The sequence below is a fragment of the Lissotriton helveticus genome, chromosome 4_1, assembly GCF_964261635.1.
Source record: "Lissotriton helveticus chromosome 4_1, aLisHel1.1, whole genome shotgun sequence".
In the NCBI taxonomy this organism is placed as follows: domain Eukaryota; kingdom Metazoa; phylum Chordata; class Amphibia; order Caudata; family Salamandridae; genus Lissotriton; species Lissotriton helveticus.
This window is the reverse complement of record NC_136063.1, coordinates 80,570,372-80,590,971: the sequence shown is the minus strand read 5'-3', so window position 1 is coordinate 80,590,971 and position 20,600 is coordinate 80,570,372. Positions and strand designations below refer to the sequence as shown.

The following is a 20,600-nucleotide window of genomic DNA, read 5'->3' as shown; positions in this document are numbered from 1 at the left end:
GGTCATGAGAAGTGTTTTGCTTCAACACATCCAGCTAGGGGTGAAAAGCTGAAATCTTACCCTGCGCTGAGCTCCATAACCCTGGATAGAAGGTGTGACTTCATCCCCTTGAAGTTGAACAACACCAAATGTCACAGGTATCAGTACAATTGGTGCCTGGAGAATGGATGTAGGCTCAAGGCCTTGCAGGCCTTTCCTGATACTCTGAAGGAGTGAAATAGACTTTACTTGGCATGTGTAGTGTTTTGCTTTAACACCTCAAGCCAGGGGGATAAACTGAAATCTTACCCTGCGCTGAGCTCCATAACCCTGGGTAAAAGGTGTGACTGCTTCCCCTTGAAGCTTAACACCACCAAATGTCACGGGTATCAGTAAAATTAGTGCCTGGAGGCTGGAAGTAGGCCCAAGGCCTTGCAGGCCTTTCCTGATACTGTGGAGGGGTGAAATAGACTTTATTGGCCATGTGAAGTGTTTTGCTTTAACACATCCAGCTAGGGGTGAAAAGCTGAAATCTTACCCTGCGTTGAGCTCCATAACCCTGGGTAGAAGGTGTGGCTTTATCCCCTTGAAGCTGAACACCTCCAAATGTCACAAGTATCACAAGAACAGGTGCCTAGGGGCTGCAAGTAGGCCCAAGGCTTTGCAGGCCTTTCCTGACACTGTGGAGGGGTGAAATAGACTTTATTGGGCATGTGAAGTGTTTTGCTTCAACACATCCAGCTAGGGGTGAAAAGCTGAAATCTTACCCTGTGCTGAGCTCCATAACCCTGGGTAGAAGGAGTGACTTCATCCCCTTGAAGTTGAACAACACCAAATGTCACCAAATGTTTAATTGGTGCCTGGAGAATGGATGTAGGCCCAAGGCCTTGCAGGCCTTTCCTGATACTGTGAAGGGGTGAAATAGACTTTACTTGGCATGTGTAGTGTTTTGCTTTAACACCTCAAGCCAGGGGGATTACCTGAAATCTTACCCTGCGCTGAGCTCCATAACCCTGGGTAGAAGGTGTGACTTCATCCCCTTGAAGCTTAACACCACCAAATGTCACAGGTATCCGTAAAATTGGTGGCTGGAGGCTGGAAGTAGGCCCAAGGCCTTGCAGGCCTTTCCTGATACTGCGAAGGGGTGAAATAGACTTTATTGGGCATGTGAAGTGTTTTGCTTTAACACTTCCAGCCAGGGGGATAACCTGAATTCTTACCCTGCGCTGAGCTCCATAACCCTGGGTCGAAGATGTGACTTATTCCCCTTGAAGCTTAACACCACCAAATGTCACAGGTATCAGTAACATTGGTGCCTGGAGGCTGGAAGTAAGCACAAGGCCTTTCCTGATACTCTGAAGGGGTGAAATAGACTTTATTGGGCATGTGAGGTGTTTTGCTTTAACACCTCCAGCCAGGGTTGAAACTTTAAACCTTACCCTGCGCTGAGCTCCATAACCCTGGGTAGAAGGTGTGACTTCATCCCCTTGAAGCTTAACACCTCCAAACGTCACAGGTATCAGTATAATTGGTGCCTGGAGGCTGGAAGTAGGCCCAAGGCCTTGCAAGCCTTTCCTGATACTGTGAAGGGGTGAAATAGACTTCAATGGGCATGTGAAGTGTTTGGCTTTAACACCTCCAGCCAGGGGTGACACTTGAAATCTTACCCTGCGCTGAGCTCCATAACCCTGGGTAGAAGGTGTGACTTCTTCCCCTTGAAGCTTAACACCTCCAATTGTCACAGGTATCAGCAACATTGGTGCCTGGAGGCTGGAAGTAGGCACAAGGCCTTGCAGGTCTTTCCTGATACTGGGAAAAGGGTGAAATACACTGTACTGGGCATCTGAGGTGTTTTGCTTAAACACCTCCAGCCAGGGGGATAACCTGAAATCTTACCCTGCGCTGAGCTCCATAACCCTGGGTAGAAGGTGTGACTTTATCCCCTTGAAGCTAAACACCTCCAAATGTCACAAGTATCACACAAACAGGTGCCTGGGGGCTGGAAGTAGGCCCAAGGACTTTCCTGATACTGTCAAGGGGTGAAATAGACTTTATTGGGCATGTGAAGTGTTTTGCTTTAACACCTCCTGCCAGGGGGATAACCTGGAATCTTACCCTGCGCTGAGCTCCATAACCCTGGGTAAAAGGTGTGACTTCATCCCCTTGAAGCTTAACACCACCAAATGTCACAGGTGTCAGTAACATTGGTGCCTGGGGGCTGGAAGTAGGCCCAAGGCCTTGCAGGCCTTTCCTGATACTGTGAAGGCGTGAAATGCAATTTATTGGGCATGTGAGGTGTTTTGCTTTAACACCTCCAGCCAGGGTTGAAACTTGAAATCTTACCCTGCGCTGAGCTCCATAACCCTGGGTAGAAAGTGTGACTTATTCCCCTTGAAGCTTAACACCTCCAAATGTCACAGGTATCAGTGTAATTGGTGCCTGGAGGCTGGAAGTAGGCCCAAGGCCTTGTAGGCCTTTTACTGATACTGTGAAGGGGTGAAATAGACTTCAATGGGCATGTGAAGTGTTTGGCTTTAACACCTCCAGCCAGGGGGATAAACTGAAATCTTACCCTGCGCGGAGCTCCATAACCCTGGGTAAAAGGTGTGACTTCTTCCCCTTGAAGCTTAACACCTCCAAATGTCACAGGTATCAGTGTAATTGGTGTCTGGAGGCTGGAAGTAGGCCCATGGCCTAGCAGGCCTTGTCCTGATACTGTAAAAGGGGTTAAAAACATTGTATTGACCACGTGACGTGTCTCCTTTTCACACCTCAAGCCAGGGGGTTAGCCTGAAGCCTTACCCTGCGCAGAGCTCCTTAACCCTAGGTAGAAGGTGTGACTTCATCCCCTTGAAGCCTTACACCTCCAAATCTCACAGGTATCAGTAAAACTGGTGCTTGGAGGCTGGAAGAAGACCCATGGCCTTGCTGGCCTCACCTGACACTGTGAAGGGGTGACATACACTTTATTGGACTTTTGAAGTGTGTTGTTTTCACACCCCCAGCCAGGAGTATAACCCTAAATATTACCCTGCGCGGAGTTCCTTAACCCTGGGTAGGAGGAGTGACTTTGTCCCCTTGAAGCTGCAGGCTTCATAATGTCACAAGTATCACGAAAATAGGTGCCTGGAGGCTGGAAATGTGCCTATGGTCTTGCAGGCCTGGGTCTGATACTGTAAAGGGGTTAGATGCAGTGTTGGAATAAATAACTCTTTCGTTTTCCCACCTCCAGCCAGGGGTGGAACCTGAAATCTTACTCTGCGCGGAGGTCCATAGCCCAGGTTAGTAGGAGCAACTGTATCCCCTTTGAAGATTAACTCCGCCAAATGTTACAAGTATCCCTAAAAGAGGTGTTTGGAGGCTAGGAATGGGCCCACAGCCTTGTGCTGATACTGTAACAGGGGGGAATCTCACCCTGCGCGGAGCTCCATAGCCCTGTGCAGAAATAGACACTTTGTGCCTGCAGGCTAGAAATGGGCTTGGGACACTGAAGGCTAGGATCTGATAATGCAAAGGGCTTTATATACCTTTTGAATGACGTTTTTTTTTTCTCCGCCTCCAGCCAAAGGGGAAATCCTGAAATATTACCCTAATCGGAGCTCCATAGCCCTGTGTAGAAAAAGTGACTTAGTCCCCTAGAACCTAAACATTGAGCAAAATATATATATATATATATTTTGTATTAACAGTTTTAAATGGGTAAATTGTACCCGGATCGGAGATCCATAGGCCGGGTAGAAAAAGTGACTTTGTCCCCTTCAACCTAGAGTTATTTGAAGAAGAAGAAAAAAATTGTATGTGTATATATATTTTTTTTATTTATTTATTTTGGACCACCTTCAGCTTAGGGGGAAAACCTGAAGTTTTACCCGGATCGGAGCTCCACATCCTCGGGTAGAAACAGTGACGTTGTCCCCTTGAACCTAAAGTTAGTAAAAAAAAAAAAAAAAAAAGTTTAGATTTTTTTTTTTGCCGACCTCCGGCTAAGGGGGGAAACCCGAAATTGTACACGAATCGGAGCTCCCCAGCCCTGGGTGGAACAAGTGACTTTGTCCCCTTAAAACTAAGGAAATAGTAAAAAAAAAAAAAAAAAAAAGTATATATATAGTTATTTTTTTTGCCGACCTCCAGCTAAGGGGGGAAACCGGAAATGTTACCCGAATCGGAGCTCATCAGCCCTGGGTAGAAAAAGTGACTTTGTCCCCTTGAACATAAAGTTAGAAAAAAAGAAGAAAAAATGTATGTATCGATTTTTTTTTGTTTTTTTTGCCGACCTCCAGCTAAGGGGGAAATGCGGAAATTTTACCCGAATCATAGCTCACCAGCCCTGGGTAGAAGTAGTGCCCACGTCCCCTTGAACCAAAATGTCCACACACAAAAAAAGAAAAATACTGAAAGCGTTGTTTAAAGGCCCACAGGGACCCGTAAACGGACATGGTGGTTCGCCACATCATTTAGGACCCCACACCCTCTTCCTATGGGCCTGCATGGGAACCCTATTGTATCGACTATTAAGCCCCTAGGGCTTATGCTCCTGGGCGGAAGACAAAGTTGGAGTTAGCACGGCCATTCCGCCGCCCGGCCATCTGGTCGCCGTAGCTGACTGGGCCATCTGGTCGCCGACCAGATGGCCCAGTGAGCTGCGGCGACCAGATGGCCGGGCGGCGGAATGGCCGCGCTAACTCCAACTTTGTCTCCCAGCCAGGCGCTGTAAGCCCCCACTACGTGGGGGGCTTAATAGTCGGTGAACTGCGTGACTCGTGGGGCCCTGAGCCGGGCTAAACCCACTTTAGGTCCCCAGGCAAGGGCTCCATGATGGCGGGCCCCTGGGCCGTGCTACACCCACCTTAGGTCCCCAGGCAAGGGCTCCATGATGGCAGGCCGCTGGACCGGGCTGAACCCACAGTAGGTCCCCAGGCAAGGGCTCCATGTTGGCGTGCCCCTGGGCCGGGCTAAACCTGCCTTATCTCCCCTGTGAAGGGCTCCAGGATAACGTGACCCTGGTACGGGCTAAACACCAATTAGGTCCCCAGGCCAGGGCTCCGTGATGGCAGGCCCCTGGACCGGGCTGAACCTACCTTAGGTCCCCAGTCCAGGGCTCCATGATGGCAGGCCCCTGGACCGGGCTGAACCCACCTTCGGTCCCCAGACAAGGGCTCCATGATGGCGGGCCCCTCGGCCGGGCTGAACCCACAGTAGGTCCCCAGTCCAGGGCTCCATGATGGCAGGCCCCTGGACCGGGCTGAACCCACCTTAGGTCCCCAGGCAAGGGCTCCATGATGGCGGGCCCCTGGGCCGGGCTAAAACTGCCTTATCTCCCCAGTGAAGGGCTCCAGGATAACGAGACCCTGGGACGGGCTAAACACTCCTTAGGTCCCCAGTCCAGGGCTCCATGATGGCAGGCCCCCTGGACCGGGCCGAACCCACCTTAGGTCCCCAGGCAAGGGCTCCATGATGGCAGGCCCCTGGGCCGTGTTAAACCCACCTTAGGTCCCCAGGCAAGGGCTCCATGATGGCAGGCCGCTGGACCGGGCTGAACCCACAGTAGGTCCCCAGGCAAGGGCTCCATGTTGGCGTGCACCTGGGCCGGGCTAAACCTGCCTTATCTCCCCAGTGAAGGGCTCCAGGATAACGGGACCCTGGGACGGGCTAAACACGAATTAGGTCCCCAGTCCAGGGCTCCGTGGTGGCGGGCCCCTGGACCGGGCTGAGCCCGCCTTAGGTCACCAGTTTAGGGCTCCATGGTTGCGGGCCCCTGGGGCGGGCTAAACACGCCTTAGGTCCCCAGTTTAGAGCTCCAGGAAAACGGGACCCTGGGCCGGGCTAAACCCACCGTAGGTCCCCAGGCAAGGGCTCCATAATGGCGGGCACCTGGGCCGGTCTAAACACCCCCTTAGGGACCCAGTCCAGGGCTCCTGAATGGCGGGCTCCTGGGGCCACGGGACAGCGCCCGACATGGTAGGGTGGCACCGGAGCAAATCCCCTGGTATTGGGCTAGCGAGTAGCCGATCCCGGCTCTGCGGGAACAATAGTGCATAGACACAGCTCTCCCATGACATCGTGGTCGGCTCTTAAAAGAGCCTTTGGGTTGGTGTTTTGCGTTTTTCCGTGGGCAAGTCGAGTGTTTAACCGCCGAATCCGTAGAGGGTGCGGCCCTGGCGCTTCAGGGCATAGACCACATCCATGGCGGTGACGGTCTTCCTCTTGGCGTGCTCGGTGTAGGTGACGGCGTCCCGGATCACGTTCTCCAGGAAAACCTTGAGCACCCCGCGGGTCTCCTCGTAGATGAGGCCGGAGATGCGCTTGACTCCGCCACGGCGCGCCAGGCGGCGAATGGCCGGCTTGGTGATGCCCTGGATGTTGTCCCGGAGCACCTTGCGGTGCCTCTTGGCGCCGCCTTTGCCGAGCCCCTTCCCTCCTTTGCCGCGTCCAGACATGTTCTCCTCTTGATGCTGTGAGCAGAAATGACGGCTTACGCCCGCACGGCTGCTTATATGGAGGAGGAGCGGACCTGCGCGGGAGCACCAAGTGACGCCCAGTGAGGCGGGAGAGCCCGGGCCCGCCCTCTGCAGGGAGCGGGGACTGGAGCTGCCGTTGCCGTTTGAAAAAGAGCGGGCTCCCAGCCCGCCTTTGTCATGGGCTGGCTCAGCAGCTGCCGCCGGTGCACAGATCAGTCAAACACACGCAAGCACCTTCCTTCCCGGCCCCCACTTGTGACCGCGGCCCACCTATCCCATGCGTTCGGTGCCCCCTCTCCAATATCAGCAGAAGGCTCGGACATGTTTTAATGGAGCCAGCACACGTTAGCGGCCTCACCGGCACCACCCCGGGGCGTTTGGCCGCCTGCAACCACGTAACACTGCCCACATCTCGCGCCCGGCTGGGGCAAGCCTGCAAAATGTGTCCCCCAAGAATGAAAAAATATATATGTAGAATATTGTTTGAAAAAGGAGCGCGCTCCCAGCCCGCCTCTTTGTCAGCGGCTCCCGATCGGGCTCAGCAGCTGCCGCCGGTGCACTGATCAGTCAAACACACACACACACACACACACACTCCACCTTCCAGGCCCCCACTTGTCACCGCGGCCCGGCTAACCCTCTCGCTCGGTGCCCGCTCAGCTGGGGAGAGTCTGCAAAATGTGTCCCTGAAAATTAAAATTATATATGTATATACAAAAAAAAAAAAAAAAAACATAATATGGTCGGCCTCATGCTAGGCTTTGGGACGGGACTACATTAAAGTGTACGGCCAGAGCTTGGGCATGCCCTCCGCTACAAAGCTACGGTTGCGGGCGCTGCCGCATCTATGAAGCCGCTAGAGTAACACCATGGCACGGATAAGCTCTTTGATGGAGTCTGTGGTTGGCCCTGAAAAGAGCCTTTGTGTTTAGGGTGTGTTTCCACGGGGGTCTGCGGGCCTTTACTTGCTTGCTTTGCCCTGCGCCTTGTGGCTCTCGGTTTTCTTGGGCAGCAGCACGGCCTGGATGTTGGGCAGGACTCCTCCCTGGGCGATGGTGACTCGGCCCAGCAGCTTGTTCAGCTCCTCGTCGTTGCGGATGGCCAGCTGGAGGTGTCTGGGGATGATGCGGGTCTTCTTGTTGTCCCGGGCCGCGTTGCCAGCCAGCTCCAGGATCTCAGCGGTCAGGTACTCCAGCACTGCAGCCAGATAGACGGGGGCACCGGCGCCCACCCTCTCGGCGTAGCTTCCCTTCCGGAGCAGCCTGTGCACACGGCCCAACGGGGAACTGGAGCCCGGCTCTGGAAGAGCGTGTCTTGGCCTTGGCGCGGGCCTTTCCTCCTTGCTTTCCTCGTCCAGACATGGCGATCGGTCTCGGGGTCTCAGTCACACAACAGAGAGAATAATACTTCTCTTTCTGCTGGACTCGGTGATATAAAGACTTCGGGAGCGTCTGATTGGTTGACAGCTAGGCGCTGATAGTACTTCTCATTGGAGGAGGAGGAGGAGGGCTTAACATAGGAAGTGGGGAGCCTGCCAATGAGAAGGGAGAACCGGGAAGAAGACTGCTTTGCACGCCAAGCCCATAAATACAAGTGCAGAGCGCGTAGGCTTTATTTCTCTCGGCTTCACAGCAAGCAGTGAAATATCTTCGACCATGCCTGAGCCAGCCAAGTCCGCGCCGGCTCCCAAGAAGGGCTCCAAGAAAGCGCTCTCCAAGCCGCCCAAGAAGGACGGGAAGAAGCGCAGGAAGAGCAGGAAGGAAAGCTATGCCATCTACATTTACAAAGTGATGAAGCAGGTGCACCCAGATACCGGCATTTCCTCCAAGGCCATGGGCATCATGAACTCCTTCGTGAACGACATCTTCGAGCGCATCGCTAACGAGTCTTCCAAACTGGCTCTCTACAACTCGCGGCGCACCATCACCTCCCGGGAGATCCAGACTGCAGTCCGCCTTCTGCTGCCCGGAGAGCTGGCCAAGCACGCCGTGTCGGAGGGCACCAAGGCCGTCACCAAGTACACCAGCGCCAAGTAAGGCTTCGAGGCGCATCACCAACAAACACAACGGCTCTTTTAAGGGCCAATCACTTCCTCCTCTAAGAGCTAATGTGCTTCTGTTATCACTTGAGAAATATGTGTTTTAGAAGGGTAATGTTGAGTGCAGAAAGGCCCGCTCTCACGGGGCTTGCTGCAAACCGAGGGCCGACAGAGCAGTCAACCCGTTTTGCCTCTTTAAATTAACATATCCCTATGAATGAGCCCTCGTTGGGACCAAGTGTCACATAAGCACTGTAACGATGAGGTTACATAAACCCACTGGGAATTCGCGCATCTGCCCCCGGGCTTATTCTTTTCCATGTATGGGGTGAACAGTGTTTGTGTGAGCGGGTTTAACGTTGTGTTAGTACTTTTAAGACCCTGGGGAACGGCTATAATCCGCCCCGGGGCAAACGTTCCTGAAATCGGACACATGAACCCGATGTACCGGGAGCACAGATGCGCCATAGCGCTGGCTTGTGACCAGCGGATCCCTACACAATCCTCTACCCCCAAAGAAGCTCTCTATTAAATGAAGGACACGTTTAAGAGGTGTTTGTGCACTGTGAACACGGAGTGCTCTGGTTCCCCCCCCCAGAGCCGGTATAAGTTGCCCAGTACTCGAGGTACTCTCAGAGCCCGACGTACCGGGGGCACAGATGCCCCATAGTGCTGGCTTGTGACCCGCGGATCCCGACCACAACCCTCTACCCAAACAACGCTTTAAAATGAAGGACACATTGGAGAGGTGTTGGTGCACTGTGAACACAGAGTGCTCTGGTTTCTCAAGAGCCGGCGGTATAAGTTGCCCAGTGCTCGTGGTACTCACAGCCCACCCTCCCTGACGTGTTAAAACACGTGCCATGACAGATAAGATAAGCTCGTAGTTGACAGGGTGGTGGCCCTTAAAAGAGCCGTTGTGGTGGTTGTCCGGGTCGGTCCGTCGCCTTAGGCCCTCTCGCCTCGGATGCGACGTGCCAGCTGGATGTCCTTGGGCATGATGGTCACCCTCTTGGCGTGGATGGCGCACAGGTTGGTGTCCTCGAAGAGCCCGACCAGGTAGGCCTCGCTGGCCTCCTGCAGGGCCATGACGGCGGAGCTCTGGAAGCGCAGGTCGGTCTTGAAGTCCTGGGCGATCTCCCTCACCAGGCGCTGGAAGGGCAGCTTGCGGATGAGGAGCTCGGTGGACTTCTGGTAGCGGCGGATCTCGCGGAGGGCCACGGTGCCGGGCCGGTAGCGGTGAGGCTTCTTGACGCCGCCGGTGGCAGGCGCGCTCTTGCGGGCAGCCTTGGTGGCCAGCTGCTTGCGGGGCGCTTTGCCGCCGGTGGACTTGCGGGCTGTCTGCTTGGTGCGGGCCATGGCGGGAGCGGTCTCTCTCGGCGAAGGCAGAGAAGAATGGCGTCGAACGGGGAAAGAGCCCTATTTATGCGCTCACAGACGGAGGGCTGCTCTGATTGGCTGAGGAGACCGCCCCACGTTCGAAAATAGCCCGCGGTGTGCAACGATTGGTTACTGGACCGGAGGCTGCAGCCTAGCTGTCCAATGAGCTGTGGATAAAAGAGAACCCTCCGGTTGGATGATGTAGCCGGAGCCCGCGCCCCGGCCAGCCTTTGTCTCCGTGTCCGGCCGTCCACTGGTGGTCCACCCGACCCCGGTCAACCGGGAGAGGAGCCCGAGATGTCATGAGCACGCCGCCCTGGAACACTCCCCGTTACCTGCGCTCGATGGAAAGTTCACAATCGTCTGCTTTATGCAGACACTATGTCGAGTCTGCCCGGGTACAGTGAAAGCACCAACACACACACACACACGTTAGCACACGTTTATAATAAACTGAGGTCTCATAACTCCCGGACCCCCTTTTACCCGCCCCATGTCACCCTGGAGCACGCAGTGCCCTGCGCTCCATTTAAAGTTCACAATCGTCTGCTTTATGCAGACACTATGTCGAGTCTGCCCGGGTACAGTGAAAGCACCGAGACACAAACACGTTATTGCACATGTACTATGAACGGAGGTCTTATAACTCCCGGACCCCCTTGTTTTCTATGTGATAACGATTTCAATCCACTCAGCACCGAAAGAGCCGTTTTATATGGCCAAGATCACACGCAGCACTCACCTGTGAAACGGTGCGCTGGGATGTATTGTGCGGTTTATTTTTTGGAAAAGTGGGGCATTGGGTGGGTGCAAAGGTGGGGATGAACACGCTCTCTTATAGACAGGGTGGTGGCCCTTAAAAGAGCATTTGTGTTTGCAGTGTCTCGGTGCAAGCCCTTACTTCTTCTTGGGTGCTGCCTTTTTGGGCTTGGCTGCTTTGGGCTTGGCTGCCTTGGGTTTGACTACCTTGGCAGGGCTTTTCTTGGCTACTTTGGGCTTCGCCGCCTTGGCTTTCGCTGGGCTCTTGGCAGCCTTCTTGGCGGGGGCAGCCTTGGGCTTCTTGGGGCTCTTTGCTGCCGCCGGCTTCTTGACCTTCTTCGGGCTCTTCTTGACCCCCGCGGGAGCCTTTTTGGGCTTCTTGGCGGCAGGGGCAGCTTTCTTGGCCGCTGGCTTCTTGGTGGCTGTCTTCTTTGCCGCCTTCTTGCCCACCAGCTGCTTCTTGTTCACCTTCAGCTGGGCTAGGGCGCCTTTGCTGACCAGGCTCTTCAGGGAGACCTTTACTCGGCCCTTGTTCTTGTCCGCATCGTAGCCGGCGGCGAGCAGCCCCTTCTTCAGGGCCGACAGGGAGACTCCCTTCCTCTCGGCCGAGGCAGTCACCACCTTCATAATCATGTCGGACAAGCTGGGACCGGAAGGCTTCTTGGCCTTGGAGGCCCCCGCTGCTTTCTTCTGCTGCTTCTTCTTGGGGGCGACCTCAGCGGGAGGCGCCGCGACGGCTGGAGCGGTTTCTGCCATTGTAATGCAAGTCTGGGCGCAGGCACTGTCAGAGAGCAGAAATGTACCGCCCGAGCCGAGCCCCGTGCATATATAGGGAGGAGCCAGCCCCTGATTGGTCCCGGGGAGAGAGGGCTGTGCGAGGCGCACTCGGCTCCCTGCTCCCAGCTGACTTTTGTGTTTCCTACCATCGGAATAACTAAGTTTAAAAACACAACCAGTTAAACACACGCTCCCGGGCACACATGATAAGAAGCCCAGCTTCAGCCCCTTCCCGCGCCCGCCCCCGTTTCAGCTGCCCCCGTCCTCAGAGGCTCGTAATCCGCCGTGAATCTCTGCCCTCCCCCGATGGCTGACGCCCCCGAGCCTGGAATCCCGGGCCCCGGGCCCCTTTTCCCCGGTCCACCCTCGCGCTCCGAGGCCGGGAGCGGCGGCCCGCGGGCGGGAGGGGCCTCCTGCAGGGAGCGGGCCCTGTGGCGGCGCAGTGGGGCTCCGGGGGCCGCGGGGAGCGGGTTCTGGAACGGGCCGAAGTAACACAGGGCTCCGCCGGCCGAGCGCGGGGAGTGGAGACAATGCCCGGGGGCCAGGGGGGCCCTCGCCGCGCGCCTGCACCCTCGGCTGTGGCACCCACGAGTCGGGGGCAGCCGGGGGACTTTTACAAGCAGCGGGGCACGGTCCGGGCTCAGGCATCACCAGGGGGCTGCGCGCTGATAGCTGCACATGGAGGCAGAGGGCATTCACTGCCAAGCGCCGAGCTGGAGGAGACGGGCGCAGACTCAACATCATAAGCACACAGTGGCACGGTGAAGGCAGGCGGCCAGTCAGGACTGCATGTTTAACGGCACCCAGAGTGAGAGCAGAGGGTGTGAATGCACCTGAAATGGTGACCCCCCCAAGTACCTGCATGGAGGCACTCTGCTGAGCTGCTTTTTTACAGCTGGAGTTAGGTTTACCACTCAGGTGACGTACCTAGAAGGGAACCGACCTTAACAACGCGGTCAAAACACCGCAGTACATTTAGATCTCTGCATTTACCCCGCAAATCGTTTCCACGACTTGCACTGGAGGGCGCTCTACACTAAGGAATAGTGTGATTTACTATTCCAACACCTTCCCTCCCTGGCATAGTAAATCATACTATTCCTAAGTCTAGATCGCCCTCCCGTGCAAGTTGTGGAAAGCGCCTAAAAAAGCAATGTAATGTACCGCAATCTAATTCTTACATCATACATCCCACAGTACAGAGTGAGGCCTGTGACTATCACCGTTGTAGTGAGCCCGATTGCTGGCGTGGGGACCACTCCTGAATCAAATGGTCTGTCAAGAGTGCGACCTGCGCCCACAAATCAGATTCTGCGCCTGGCAGCCTGATTGAGATCTACTTCTAAATACCGGTTTTCGCCTTGGATGTAGGTAGAGTGAACCACAAATCAAACACTTCTCACAGTACAAAACGTACATCAACAGTTTCAGATCTTAGCCTTCAGGTACTCTGGCCCATCCCTAGCTTGTCACAGGTATCACTAAAACTGGTGCCTGTAGGCTGGAAACACTCCCAAGGCCTTGCAAGCCTTTCCTGATAATGTGAACAGGCGAAGTACACTTTACTGGACATGTGAAGTGTTTTGCTTTAACACCTCCAGTCATGGGTGAAGCCTGAAATCTTACCCTGCGCTGAGCTCCATAACCCTCTGTAGAAGGTGTGACTTCATCCCCTTGAAGCTTAACACCACCAAATGTCACAGGTATGAGTAACATTGGTGCCTGGAGGCTGGAAGTAGGCCCAAGGCCTTGCATGCCTTTCCTGATACTGTGAAGGGGTGAAATAGACTTTAATGGGCATGTGGAGTGTTTTGCTATAACACCTCCAGCCAGGGGGATAACCTAAAATCTTACCCTGCGCTGAGCTCCATAACCCTGGGTAGAAAGTGTGACTTCATCCCCTTGAAGCTTAACACCACCAAATGTCACAGGTATCAGTAAAATTGGTGCCTGGGAGCTGGAAGTAGGCCCAAGGCCTTGCATGCCTTTCCAGATACTGTGGAGGGGTGAAATAGACTTTATTGGGCATGTGGTGTGTTTTGCTTTAACACCTCAAGCCGGGGGGATAACCTGGAATCTTACCCTGCGCTGAGCTCCATAACCCTGGGTAAAAGGTGTGACTTCATCCCCTTGAAGCTTAACACCACCAAATGTCACAGGTGTCAGTAACATTGGTGCCTGGGGGCTGGAAGTAGGCCCAAGGCCTTGCAGGCCTTTCCTGATACTGTGAAGGGGTGAAATAGACTTTTTTGGGCATGTGGAGTGTTTTGCTTTAACACCTCTAGCCAGGGGGATAACCTGAAATCTTACCCTGCGCTGAGCTCCATAACCCTGGGTAAAAGGTGTGACTTCATCCCCTTGAAGCTTAGCACCTCCAAATGTCACAGGTATCAGTAAAATTGGTGCCTGGAGGCTGGAAGTAGGCCCAAGGTCTTGCAGGCCTTTCCTGATACTGTGAAGGGGTAAAATAGACTTTAATGGGCATGTGGAGTGTTTTGCTTTAACACCTCCAGCCAGGGGAATAACCTGAATTCTTACCCTGCGCGGAGCTCCATAACCCTGGGTAGAAGGTGTGACTTCATCCCCTTGACGCTTAGCACCTCCAAATGTCACAGGTATCAGTACAATTGGTGCCTGGAGGCTGGAAGTAGGCCCAAGGTCGTGCAGGCCTTTCCTGATACTGTGAAGGGGTAAAATAGACTTTATTGGGCATGTGAAGTGTTTTGCTTTAACACCTCAAGCCAGGGGGATAACCTGGAATCTTACCGTGCGCTGAGCTCCATAACCCTGGGTAAAAGGTGTGACTTCATCCCCTTGAAGCTTAGCACCTCCAAATGTCACAGGTATCAGTAAAATTGGTGCCTGGAGGCTGGAAGTAGGCCCAAGGTCTTGCAGGCCTTTCCTGATACTGTGAAGGGGTGAAATACACATTGTTGTGTATGGTAATTGTTCTATTTTCACGCCTCCAACCTGGGGAGAAGCATGAAATCTTACCCTGCGCGGAGCTCCATAACCCTGGGTAGAAGGTGCGACTTCATCCCCTTGAAGCTTAACACCACCAAATGTCACAGGTATCAGTAAAATTGGTGCCTGGAGGCTGGAAGTAGGCCCAAGGTCTTGCAGGCCTTTCCTGATACTGTGAAGGGGTAAAATAGACTTTAATGGGCATGTGGAGTGTTTTGCTTTAACACCTCCAGCCAGGGGGATAACCTGAATTCTTACCCTGCGCGGAGCTCCATAACCCTGGGTAGAAGGTGTGACTTCATCCCCTTGACGCTTAGCACCTCCAAATGTCACAGGTATCAGTACAATTGGTGCCTGGAGGCTGGAAGTAGGCCCAAGGTCTTGCAGGCCTTTCCTGATACTGTGAAGGGGTAAAATAGACTTTAATGGGCATGTGGAGTGTTTTGCTTTAACACCTCCAGCCAGGGGGATAACCTAAAATCTTACCCTGCGCTGAGCTCCATAACCCTGGGTAGAAAGTGTGACTTCATCCCCTTGAAGCTTAACACCACCAAATGTCACAGGTATCAGTAACATTGGTGCCTGGAGGCCTGAAGTAGGCACAAGGCCTTGCAGGCCTTTCCTGATACTGGGAAAGGGTGAAATACACTCTACTGGGCATGTGAGGTGTTTTGCTTAAACACCTCAAGCCAGGGGGATAACCTGAAATATTACCCTGCGCTGAGCTCCATAACCCTGGGTAGAAGGTGTGACTTCTTCCCCTTTAAGCTTAACACCACCAAATGTCACAGGTGTCAGTAACATTGGTGCCTGGGGGCTGGAAGTAGGCCCAAGGCCTTGCAGTCCTTTCCTGATACTGTGAAGGGGTGAAATAGACTGTGTTGGGCAAGTGAAGTTTTTTGCTTTAACACCTGCAGCCAGGGAGATAACCTGAATTGTTACCCTGCACTGAGCTCCATAACCCTGGGTAGAAGGTGTGACTTCTTCCCCTTGAAGCTTAACACCACCAAATGTCACAGGTATCAGTAACATTGGTGCCTGGAGGATGGAAGTAGGCCCAAGGCCTTGCAGGCCTTTCCTGATACTGTGAAGGGGTGAAATAGACTTTATTGGGCATGTGAAGTGTTTTGCTTTAACACCTCCAGCCAGGGGGATAATCTGAAATCTTACCCTGCGCTGAGCTCCATAACCCTGGGTAAAAGGTGTGCCTTCATCCCCTTGAAGCTCAACACCACCAAATGTCACAGGTATCAGTAACATTGGTGCCTGGAGGCTGGAAGTAGGACCAAGGCCTTGCAGGTCCTTCCTGATACTGTGAAGGGGTGAAATAGACTTTATTGGGCATGTGAAGTGTTTTGCTTTAACACCTCCAGCCAGGGGGATAACCCCAATTCTTACCCTGCGCTGAGCTCCATAACCCTGGGTAGAAAGTGTGACTTCATCCCCTTGAAGCTGAACACCACCAAATGTCACCGGTATCAGTAAAATTGGTGCCTGGAAGCTGGAAGTAGGCCCAAGGCCTTGCAGGCCTTTCCTGTTACTGTGAAAGGGGTGAAATAGACTTTATTGGGCATGTGGAGTGTTTTGCTTTAACACCTCCAGCCAGGGGGATAACCCCAATTCTTACCCTGCGCTGAGCTACATTACCCTGGGTAAAAGGTGTGACTTCATCCCCTTGAAGCTGAACACCTCCAAATGTCTCAAGTATCACAAAAACAGGTGCCTGGAGGCTGGAAACTGGCACTAGGCATTGCAGGCCTTTCCTGATACTATGAAAGGGGTGAAATAGACTTTATTGGGCATGTGAAGTGTTTTTCTTTAACACCTCCAGCCAGGGGGATAACCCGAATTCTTACCCTGCACTGAGCTCCATAACCCTGGGTAGAAAGTGTGACTTCATCCCCTTGACGCTTAGCACCTCCAAATGTCACAGGTATCAGTAAAATTGGTGCCTGGAGGCTGGAAGTAGGCCCAAGGCCTTGCATGCCTTTCCTGATACTGTGAAGGGGTGAAATAGACTTTATTGGGAATGAGAAGTGTTTTGCTTCAACACATCCAGCTAGGGGTGAAAAGCTGAAATCTTACCCTGCGCTGAGCTCCATAACCCTGGGTAGAAGGTGTGACTTCATCCCCTTAAAGCTTAACACCACCAAATGTCACAGGTATCAGTAAAATTGGTGCCTGGAAGCTGGAAGTAGGCCAAGGCCTTGCATGCCTTTCCTGATACTGTGAAGGGGTGAAATACAATTTATTGGGCATGTGAAGTGTTTTGCTTTAACACCTCAAGCCAGGGGGATAACCTGAAATCATACCCTGCACTGAGCTCCATAACCCTGGGTAGAAAGTGTGACCTCATCCCCTTGAAGCTTAACACCACCAAATGTCACAGGTATCAGTAACATTGGTGCCTGGAGGCTGGAAGTAGGCACAAGGCCTTGCAGGCCTTTCCTGGTACTTTGAAAGGGGTGAAATAGACTTTATTGGGCAAGTGAAGTGTTTTGGTTTAACACCTCAAGCCAGGGCGATAACATGAAATCTTACCCTGCGCTGAGCTCCATAACCCTGGGTAGAAGGTGTGGCTTTATCCCCTTGAAGCTGAACACCTCCAAATGTCACAAGTATCGCAAGAACAGGTGCCTAGGGGCTGGAAGTAGGCCCAAAGCATTGCAGGACTTTCCTGATACTGTGGAGGGGTGAAATAGACTGTATTGGCCATGTGAAGTGTTTTGCTTTAACACATCCAGCTAGGGGTGTTAAGCTGAAATCTTACCCTGCGCTGAGCTCCATAACCCTGGGTAGAAGGTGTGACTTCTTCCCCTTGAAGCTTACCACCACCAAATGTCACAGGTATCAGTAACATTGGTGCCTGGAGGCTGGAAGAAGGCACAATGCTTTGCAGGCCTTTCCTGATACTGTGGAGGGGTGAAATAGACTTTATTGGGAATGAGAAGTGTTTTGCTTCAACACATCCAGCTAGGGGTGAAAAGCTGAAATCTTACCCTGCGCTGAGCTCCATAACCCTGGGTAGAAGGTGTGACTTCATCCCCTTGAAGTTGAACAACACCAAATGTCACAGGTATCAGTACAATTGGTGTCTGGAGGCTGGAAGTAGGCCCAAGGCCTTGCAGGCCTTTCCTGATACTGTGAAGGGGTGAAATACAATTTATTGGGCATGTGAAGTGTTTTGCTTTAACACCTCAAGCCGGGGGGATAACCTGGAATCTTACCCTGCGCTGAGCTCCATAACCCTGGGTAGAAAGTGTGACTTCATCCCCTTGAAGCTTAACACCACCAAATGTCACAGGTATCAGTAAAATTGGTGCCTGGGAGCTGGAAGTAGGCCCAAGGCCTTGCATGCCTTTCCAGATACTGTGGAGGGGTGAAATAGACTTTATTGGGCATGTGGTGTGTTTTGCTTTAACACCTCAAGCCGGGGGGATAACCTGGAATCTTACCCTGCGCTGAGCTCCATAACCCTGGGTAAAAGGTGTGACTTCATCCCCTTGAAGCTTAACACCACCAAATGTCACAGGTGTCAGTAACATTGGTGCCTGGGGGCTGGAAGTAGGCCCAAGGCCTTGCAGGCCTTTCCTGATACTGTGAAGGGGTGAAATACAATTTATTGGGCATGTGAAGTGTTTTGCTTTAACACCTCAAGCCAGGGGGATAACCTGAAATCATACCCTGCACTGAGCTCCATAACCCTGGGTAGAAAGTGTGACCTCATCCCCTTGAAGCTTAACACCACCAAATGTCACAGGTATCAGTAACATTGGTGCCTGGAGGCTGGAAGTAGGCACAAGGCCTTGCAGGCCTTTCCTGGTACTTTGAAAGGGGTGAAATAGACTTTATTGGGCAAGTGAAGTGTTTTGGTTTAACACCTCAAGCCAGGGCGATAACATGAAATCTTACCCTGCGCTGAGCTCCATAACCCTGGGTAGAAGGTGGGACTTCTTCCCCTTGAAGCTTAACACCACCAAATGTCACAGGTATCAGTAACATTGGTGCCTGGAGGCTGGAAGTAGGCACAAGGCCTTACAGGCCTTTCCTGATACTGTGAAGGGGTGAAATAAAATTTAATGGGCAAGTGGAGTGTTTTGCTTTAACACCTCCAGCCAGGGGGATAACCTGAAATCTTACCCTGCGCTGAGCTCCATAACCCTGGGTAGAAAGTGTGACTTCATCCCCTTGAAGCTTAACACCACCAAATGTCACAGGTATCAGTAACATTGGTGCCTGGAGGCTGGGAGTAGGCACAAGGCCTTGCAGGCCTTTCCTGATACTGGGAAAGGGGTGAAATAGACTTTATTGGGCATGTGAAGTGTTTTGCTTTAACACCTCAAGCCAGGGCGATAACCTGAAATCTTACCCTGCGCTGAGCTCCATAACCCTGGGTAGAAGGTGTGGCTTTATCCCCTTGAAGCTGAACACCTCCAAATGTCACAAGTATCGCAAGAACAGGTGCCTAGGGGCTGGAAGTAGGCCCAAAGCATTGCAGGACTTTCCTGATACTGTGGAGGGGTGAAATAGACTGTATTGACCATGTGAAGTGTTTTGCTTTAACACATCCAGCTAGGGGTGTTAAGCTGAAATCTTACCCTGCGCTGAGCTCCATAACCCTGGGTAGAAGGTGTGACTTCTTCCCCTTGAAGCTTACCACCACCAAATGTCACAGGTATCAGTAACATTGGTGCCTGGAGGCTGGAAGAAGGCACAATGCTTTGCAGGCCTTTCCTGATACTGTGGAGGGGTGAAATAGACTTTATTGGGAATGAGAAGTGTTTTGCTTCAACACATCCAGCTAGGGGTGAAAAGCTGAAATCTTACCCTGCGCTGAGCTCCATAACCCTGGGTAGAAGGTGTGACTTCATCCCCTTAAAGCTTAACACCACCAAATGTCACAGGTATCAGTAAAATTGGTGCCTGGAAGCTGGAAGTAGGCCCAAGGCCTTGCATGCCTTTCCAGATACTGTGGAGGGGTGAAATAGACTTTATTGGGCATGAGAAGTGTTTTGCTTCAACACATCCAGCTAGGGGTGAAAAGCTGAAATCTTACCCTGCACTGAGCTCCATAACCCTGGGTAGAAGGTGTGACTTCATCCCCTTGAAGTTGAACAACACCAAATGTCACAGGTATCAGTACAATCTGTGTCTGGAGGCTGGAAGTAGTCCCAAGGCCTTGCATGCCTTTCCTGATACTGGGAAAGGGTGAAATACACTGTACTGGGCATGTGAGGTGTTTTGCCTAAACACCTCAAGCCAGGGGGTAACCTAAAATCTTACCCTGCGCTGAGCTCCATAACCCTGGGTAGAAAGTGTGACCTCATCCCCTTGAAGCTTAACACCACCAAATGTCACAGGTATCAGTAAAATTGGTGCCTGGAGGCTGGAAGTAGGCCCAAGGCCTTGCAGGCCTTTCATGATACTGTGAAGGGGTGAAATAGACTTTATTGGGCATGTGGAGTGTTTTGCTTTAACACCTCCAGCCAGGGGGATAACCTGAAATCTTACCCTACGCTGAGCTCCATAACCCTGGGTAAAAGGTGTGACTACATCCCCTTGAAGCTTAACACCACCAAATGTCACAGGTATCAGTACAATTGGTGCCTGCAGGCTGGAAGTAGGCCCAAGGCCTTTCAGGCCTTTCCTGATACTGTAAAAGGGGTGAAATAGACTTTATTGGGCATGTGAAGTGTTTTGCTTTAACACCCCCAGCAAGGGGGACAACCTGAAATCTTACCCTGCGCTGAGCTCCATAACCCTGGGTAGAAGGTGTGACTTCTTCCCCTTGAAGCTTACCACCACCAAATATCACAGGTATCAGTAACATTGGTGCCTGGAGGCTGGAAGAAGGCACAATGCCTTGCAGGCCTTTCCTGATACTGTGGAGGGGTGAAATAGACTTTATTGGGAATGAGAAGTGTTTTGTTTCAACACATCCAGCTAGGGTTGAAAAGCTGAAATCTTACCCTGCGCTGAGCTCCATAACCCTGGGTAGAAGGTGTGACTTCTTCCCCTTGAAGCTTACCACCACCAAATGTCACAGGTATCAGTAACATTGGTGCCTGGAGGCTGGAAGAAGGCACAATGCTTTGCAGGCCTTTCCTGATACTGTGGAGGGGTGAAATAGACTTTATTGGGAATGAGAAGTGTTTTGCTTCAACACATCCAGCTAGGGGTGAAAAGCTGAAATCTTACCCTGCGCTGAGCTCCATAACCCTGGGTAGAAGGTGTGACTTCATCCC

General features: G+C 52.6%; 1 protein-coding gene across 1 annotated transcript; it reads right to left on the bottom strand.

The window, feature by feature from the left end:
* Positions 1–9,414: 9,414 nt before the first annotated feature.
* LOC144826965 (histone H3) lies at positions 9,415–9,994 on the bottom strand. Its single transcript, XM_078685428.1, has one exon. The coding sequence runs from the start codon at positions 9,832–9,834 to the stop codon at positions 9,424–9,426; it is 411 nt and encodes a 136-aa protein (XP_078541554.1). The 5' UTR covers positions 9,835–9,994; the 3' UTR covers positions 9,415–9,423.
* Between the last annotated feature and the right edge of the window lie 10,606 nt (positions 9,995–20,600).

What these genes read in the sequence shown, in the direction of transcription:
- LOC144826965 (XM_078685428.1), bottom strand. Translation starts at nt 9,834, where the DNA reads ATGGCCCGCACCAAGCAGACAGCCCGCAAGTCCACCGGCGGCAAAGCG.